Source organism: Solanum stenotomum, chromosome 9 (assembly GCF_019186545.1).
Source record: "Solanum stenotomum isolate F172 chromosome 9, ASM1918654v1, whole genome shotgun sequence".
NCBI classification, from domain to species: Eukaryota; Viridiplantae; Streptophyta; class Magnoliopsida; order Solanales; family Solanaceae; genus Solanum; species Solanum stenotomum.
The window spans coordinates 46,904,860-46,912,621 of NC_064290.1; the positions used below are offsets into that span (position 1 = coordinate 46,904,860).

Consider the following 7,762-nt stretch of genomic DNA (forward strand, 5'->3'; position numbering starts at 1 on the left):
ATTTGGTAACATTGTGAAATTAATTATATATTACGTAACGTTTCTTTTTTAAATACGTCACGAAATTTTAGTTTTTCACTTATCATTGGTCTTCATGGTTTTGTCATATGTCTAAAAATTATTATATTTTATTTAGCTATTTGAAAGTAATTTTATTTTTATTCATGGTGGAGTGGTGTTTTTATTATAATACTAGTAAGACTATTAGGGGTCGTTTGGTAGAGTGTATTGGAGAAAATAATGCTTGCATTAGCTTGATGTATTATTAGTACCTTGTTTGGTACACTTTTCTAACCTATGCATAACTAATGCTTGTATTAGTAATACACTCTATTGTGTATTGAAGAGTGTATTACTAATACCATCTATTTCTATGCATTAGTAATGCAATGGATTCTAATGCATGAATTAACATTATTAAAGACACAATTGCCCTCAAAATTTTTTTTACATCCTTTCCACTATATTTGTGGATGGTATTTTTGTAAACAAATATTTTGTCTAAAAATATTATGTAATGCATAATATTTTTAGTACACCAAACCAAACATTGCACAAAAAAAATCTCATTATAATAAATGCAAGCATAACTAATACAAGCATTACTAATACACTATATTTTGCATTATTCTTATATACTCTACCAAACGATCCCTTAATTATTTTCTTTTAGGGGGTAAAGCGTATAGTATGATAAAAAAAATATTTTTGAGAAATAATGATTCTTTTATTATTAGAAAGTTAAGATATTAGATTATTTATACTTGTATAATCATGTTAGAACTTTTATTTTCTATTAGTTTATTTTATCATATTTGTAATTATTTCAAACTATTGATTTATTTTTATAATTTTGTGTTATTATATTATTATACTATATTATAAATTAAGAATTAAAAAATTCATAGGGCTTACACTCCACGTCTTGAGGCTTACGCCTCACCCTATACTAAGAAAAACGTCTCGTCTCACACCCCCGCCTTTTAAAACACTGATTGGAAGACATCAATAGCTCTTGCCGATATATATTGTTATACAGAAAAATGTAAAACAAGTATTAGTGGAGTAAGTTTGGTTACCCAATATTACTTCACTTTACTTTATTTTATTTTTATTACTTCTTATAGGAAAAATGGTCAAAAATGCCCTTAAATTATGCGAAAGGAACAAAAATGCCTCCCATTTGTAGTTTGGTCCAAAAATGTTCTTACTGTCAATACTTTGGTCCAAAAATGCCCTTATGGTTAATGGGTCAAAAATACTTATTTTTCAAATAATTATATTGTTTATTTTATTTTTAACACAATTTTTTCTAATAATATTTTTTTTAAATTAGCAAATGTTTATCTTACTGCAATTCAAAAAATAAAATAAAAAATGAAAATATTTCTTATTTTATTATAATTACTTTTTTTCGTTATGTAAATATAAATTAATGATGGATATACTATATCTTATATATATGACATATATTATCTGTCGCAAGGGTACATGATGTTATTCTATTTTAATTGATAAAATGAGATTAAGAAGAAAAAAATATTTTTTACATTTTTATTTGTTAAAGTGTCTTTAATAATAATTTAATTAGGAAGAAGATGTGTTGAAAAAGAAAAAATAATAATATATGTATTCGGAAAATGACATTTTTGACCTATTTAGTAACTATAAGGGTATTTCTAGACCAAAATATTGACTGCAAGAGCATTTTTGAACCAAAGTATTGACGACAAAGGCTTTTTAAAGCCAAATTATAAATGAAGGGCATTTTTGTTCCTTTTACATAGTTTAAAGATCCAGCACCGGTGCAATATGAAAGAGTCCTTTAGAATTCCTTAGAATACGAATGAGATAAAAAACGCTCTGCCGAGGCTCGAGTAGAAGAAGGGGTACTTGAACAGAGGGCCGTCTCAAACCAGTGAAGTATCGTCACGACAACTCAATTTGTCCGGTAAACTACTCGGGGCTCCCCATGGTTTAGTAAAAGGGAGGGGATATTTTTTCTTCATCCGGGGGTTCGGCTAAATAGCNGAGGGCCGTCTCAAACCAGTGAAGTATCGTCACGACAACTCAATTTGTCCGGTAAACTACTCGGGGCTCCCCATGGTTTAGTAAAAGGGAGGGGATATTTTTTCTTCATCCGAGGGTTCGGCTAAATAGCTAAATATCCCTGTACTCTTTTTTTCTATTTTCTTTATTCTTTCATGTTGAGCTTTCGAAAGCCACTGGGAAGGGAAATCGTGACAAGTCGACCGATCCATAATGAAAGCACATGTAGATAGAAGTCGTTTGTCGACCGATGGACTCATCCTCAATGTCGTTTAGGCTCTCCAGTTAAGTTGGTTGTCCACCGCCTTTCTTTCCCATGCTTGAGATGGCCTTTTGGGTAGCAATCTCCCACAGGTGAGTGATAAGCATAGGAGGCGTGCCCGAAAGACAGTGGCAGCAGTGTGGTTCCCGTCGCTAGATTGAGATCTGCAGGGTGGCGGGTACTTCGACTGTCTTGTATCAGGTGAAAAGAGGGGGGTGGTAGGCTTAGTAGGGCTCGAACCTACAATATCACCGTTATGAGTCGGCCACAGCCAGCAGTTCGCTTTCCACTTCCGAATACCGAAGAGCGATTGAGAGAAGAGCAGTACGTAGGACTTAAAAAGAGGGTTCCTTCCTCTCTTCACTCTCCTAATCTAACAAAAGAGGCTCTCGAAAGAGAGCTTTCGACCTTTCTTTCTTCCTTTGGAAATAGGGAAGTTAGAAGGGATGTCTTGGAAGGGACAATAAGGAAACTCGACTTGAACAGCGCGTCCCCAGAAAAGCTTTTTTTTAGGACAATAATCATCCATGCTTGAAACGTATCTTACGATTCGCGATAAGCTATAGTTTTTATAAAAACTAGAACTATACCGCTTTGAACAGAGTCTCCCTCTTTGACTAGTGCTACCTCCGGTGAACGGAATGAAGATCTTGCATATAGGCAACTGACTGACGTATACAAACTGGAAAAATAAGCAACTAAAAAAGCTAGTGGGTTGATAGGCCTGAATTGGTTAGTGAGTTGGAGAGCTACATCCCCAGGCTACATTATAGAAGAGTATGTTGGGAATTCCCTAGTGGACAATGGATTAAATGTAACACAGATGGTGCATCAAGAGGTAATCCAGGTAAGAGTGGTGCTGCTGTGGTGTTTAGAGATGCTGCTGGTGATTTTATGTTTAAGGGTTTTCTATTATTATTATCAATGTTATTCTTGTACAATGATGCTTTTTAGGCTGTACCTTTTTTTTATAAGTCAAAAAAACCATAGCTAAACCAGATGCTTTAAGGATATTTTTGGCATTTATATATTTTTATCTGTTATTGCCTTGTGTACTTTGTGAATAAAAGGTTGAACTCTCTTATTTAACTTATTTATTGACCCTCACTTGTGCTACTTATTTCACATTGCTGTGGTTAGAATCAGTCTCCTTCACATCACAAGTCTACAAGACTACTCTTTTCTCCATAAACTATATTGCTCTTTCTTGCCCAGTTTACAGGTAAGTTTCCCCTCTGTTTTTTCGGCCTTTTTATGTTATCTTGTGTTAATTTCTAATTCGAGATGTTTTGAATTTTCCATGAAATATTTGCTTTCTATTTTCATTGTTTAATCTTAAATTTCATCGGTTTCAGCTCTTTGAAGATATGATTTAATCTTAAATTTCATCTGTTTTAACTCTTTCAAGAATTTGTTATATTAGGTACAACATCCGTACTCGCATAACAGGTGTTTGTGAAATTGCCCAAAAGAAAGTAAAGCTATTTCTGGACTATAATAGAAAGTCTTAACCCAGTTAATTTTGTTTATGGATTTGAATATTGCCACGAGTTTCAATATTAGAATTCGAAGCCAAATAGGGAATTTAGGGGATGACTGAGGGTTCTGAAAGACGAGTAATGATGATGGTGATAGGCTGATGTTATCACTTTAGGCCTGTAAGCATTTCATTTGTTTGATTTTACGAGATGTACAACTTTAATGTGGTGCTGGCCTTTTTCTGCTTGAATTTTATTTGCAGTTGTTCCTACTATTAAGTTTTTCCCCTGTCTCCAAATTCCTTGTACTCAAGAAATAAATTTACTTTTTGTTTTGGTGAGATGGATTGTTGTATTTCTTGAAAGTTAAACGCTTTAGACTAAAGCATTCTCTTTTGGTTTTTACCTAGAAAGAAGACAGGATCTTCTTAATTGTGAAGATGAGAAGATATTTAGATGGTATGAGTTCGTTATGCTAAGCATGTATTTACTGAAACCTTTTGAATTACAATTTTAGTCTCCAATTTTAATCAAAGACCTTCTTGTACACGTCCTCGAGGGCGGTATTCATGTCAAAGAATTCTTGGTATAATATAGATACAAAATAATTATACAATGTTGAATTAATACTCAATAAAGTTAGAGTGTTCGTTGTTATTTACTGTGCTGGCGGGAGGTAACAATACTTAATGAAATAGTCGAGGTGTGTGCAAGTTGGTCCGAACACCACCATCAATTCCTCATATAAAAAGAAGTTAGAAACTTTACGTTTATAGAAACACAACCCAGAAGGTGATCTTCTCATATTTTCATGTAGGACAAATCTCTGATTATTTCCATTTCTTTGTGTAGATGTGGATAAATCAAATGTATTCTCACTGTTGTATTACTACCCAAAAAATTAGTGAATTTACCATTTCATGTATTTTAGTTTAGTATATGGAATAATATGGATCATGTTAGTAAAGATTCTCAAGCATACCACTGCCAAGTTCATATAAATAGTCAAGACATGCATAGGTATCAAGGTTGTGGTTAATGGTTCTGCACAGTTGCAGATGCAAAATAACCATTGAAGGAAGGGGTGGTTCTCTCCTCTCTTAACCAAAATCTGGAGTTCGAATTTGGTAATGAAGTCCCCTTCAGCTGGGAGCATTTTACCGATTTATGAGTTGATTTCCGTTACGAAATGCTAAAAAAGGTCTATCTTATTCCCTAGNTTCTCTCCTCTCTTAACCAAAATCTGGAGTTCGAATTTGGTAATGAAGTCCCCTTCAGCTGGGAGCATTTTACCGATTTGTGAGTTGATTTCCGTTACTAAATGCTAAAAAAGGTCTATCTTATTCCCTAGGAAAGCGTCACTCTTATTTTCATCTTTAAACTCCATCCGATTCTGCTTCTTTTCTCTTATTATTCTAATCCCACAATTGTAAACATTCTAAGTGGGTGCTTCTTTGTGATGACCCTCAACTAAGCGTTCATCGCTACTTTATAAAGTATGTACACTGACATGAAAGAAAGTAGTCCTAAAGATAGACTGCTCTATTGATAGTTTTTGGGTCATCAAGATAGACTGCTCCTTTTGCTCAAGTACAGAATTAACCTCTTGTTCCTGAATTCTTCTGCTATAGCTTCAGTGGCATATCTTTACAAATTTCTGGTTATATGTGACTTGTGAGGGTGTATAGTGACTCCTTTGTATAAAAGATAATTCAATGGATTGTGTCAATAAGATAATGAGAAGAACATATAAATTGATCTTTGTGAAATGGCTGGAGGAGGCGGAGGAAGAGGAATGAATTTCTCATGAAGTATCATCTCCGTTTAGCTGACCGTTTCTGAAAACTGTTTTCCCTGGAGAGTAGTAATTATATTCCCCTTTCGAGGATTGAAAAGAATATGAAAGACTTTATGAATATTCTCACAATTTGACAGTTTGTTATGATGCTTCTTCACGTTTTAAACATAGTTTGTGTGGATTTGCTTCCCTTGGATCTTTATACTCGCGTGCATCAGTCATATTTTTGTGACTAATTTTGCTGGGTTTTGAAAAATGATCACAACTTCTTTTAAGGCATTTCCAAGGATAATCATTCCATCATTAATCAAGCTTTGCATTAGTAAGAAAAAATGTTAGTAGGAAGAGGATGAAATTGAGTTGATCTGCTTAGTTGTTTGATCATGTGTCTCAAGCTCATTTGGGAAAAAAGTACTCCCTCTGTAATGCCAAATAAAAAGAGCAGTGTCTAAACCTCAGGAAATCAACTATTGCAGCAGAGTTCCAAAGGATGTTGACGAGATGGAGCAGAGCGATTTCCCAGTTTGGTAGAGTCAACTCCGAATTGGGAAGACAATTGTGTTCTTTACACTGTCGAGATTATTCCAAGGTTGCCGCCGTTGCCGAGCCGCCTGCTGATAAACTATACAATGTTAATGACCAGGTTTTGACTACAGATTACATTTCTTGGCTGTGTTTGGTTTATTTGCGGCATCAATTTGATTCTTAAGAAGATTGAATCTCAAGTTTTGAGTACCTTATGAGTTATGACCATTCAAGCTTCATGCTACATTTGCTTGTTGTATACTTGACTAATATACTGTATAAAATTAAATGTGAATGGAGATAGTACATGAATTAGTTCTGTAACTGTTCCCTTTAGGTTGATGTTGTGTAAAATGATGTGGCTATCCCGCATGAATCTGGTGCTTGGAGTTTTAATCTTTAGTTGTGATGCTTGCGTGATATATATAATTTCACTAATTGACTTTGATGTGCGAAATGAAAGAAGATACCTTCACTTAATTAAATTGTTGGCATTTATATTGAACAGAAATTTGTTGGATGTAATTTGTGCCAACTCTTATTTTTTTGGTAAGTTAATTTGTCCAACTTTTGAAGTGCTGCTAATTGACTTCGGTCACTTGAATAGGTAAATTTGAACAAGATGTTCTGGTCTAAGCCTCATTCACTGGCACTAGCACCTGATTCACAATTCAGAGTTGAAGATCCACAATACGAGGGCTTTAAGCGCGCTATATTTAAGCTAATGCTATTTTATAGTAAGCAAAGCAAGTCCATTCGAGGGGCAAATGTTATTTATCGTCGTGTTGTTCACCAAGTTGATAGACCTGCTATTTACGATGGTTAGTATGCTCCTTGATCATCATTAGCTTTTGCCTTTTTCTATGTGTCCATGAATCACTATGCTTAACTTTATATTATCTTATAAAAAATGATAACAATGGTTCACATCTTGTGCTTTTTATTTTATTTTATAAAAAGAACAGTATGATTTTATAGTTAGCCTATATCTGAAGTGAAAGATGCAGTTTAGGGGAATAGTACACAAGCTGGTTGCAGATGGTTCTTAGCCTAAGTTTATTGACAGTGTCTTTCCTTTTTTGATGAAGTATTGTCAGTGTCTTTCCTTTTTTGATGAAGTATTGTCAGTGTCTTTCCTTCCTCTAAGTGAATTCAAGTAGTTATTGTTCTTCAGGTGCTCTGGTCTTGAGGTGTGAGTTATTGCATTGAATTTTCAAACTGTTGCGTGTTAAATACCTCCTTATTCTTATTTTTTGACAAAGGTAACAATTTTGTGTATTAATAATTAGCACTAAAGGCTGTGGGATCCCAAATTTACATCATGGAGCTACATACAATTGCGTGTACTTAAAACAAAACTAAACTAGATCCTACTTCATCTTACAAAGGACCAAGGATATCTCTAACCGCTATAGGATCATCTACATACTCCGAACTACACCAATAGCAAAAAGTGATTATGCAGTTCATTTTAATCCTGTGTAAAGGACTACTACTACTCTTAAAGCATCTCATATTTCTCTCCTTCCATATGGTCCACCAAATCACTGCTGGGACAATCCTCCATCTGCTTTGGTCTGTACTGCCACTGCCTTCATTGTTCCAGCTTTCTATAGCCTGACTTGCCCTTTGTGGCATGGTCCAGTTTGT

The 7,762-nt window shown here is 34.4% G+C and overlaps 1 protein-coding gene across 1 annotated transcript in view; it reads left to right on the top strand.

Annotated features, from left to right (window-relative positions):
• The first annotated feature begins 3,417 nt into the window (after window positions 1-3,417).
• LOC125877900 (uncharacterized) overlaps window positions 3,418-7,762 on the top strand; it is a 17,573-nt gene continuing 13,228 nt past the window's right edge. Inside the window, exons 1-3 of the mRNA XM_049559191.1 lie at window positions 3,418-3,533; window positions 6,047-6,230; window positions 6,720-6,933. Of these exons, the coding sequence (XP_049415148.1) occupies window positions 6,078-6,230; window positions 6,720-6,933 (367 nt within the window). The 5' untranslated portion in view covers window positions 3,418-3,533; window positions 6,047-6,077. The remainder of the gene's footprint in view (window positions 3,534-6,046; window positions 6,231-6,719; window positions 6,934-7,762) is intronic.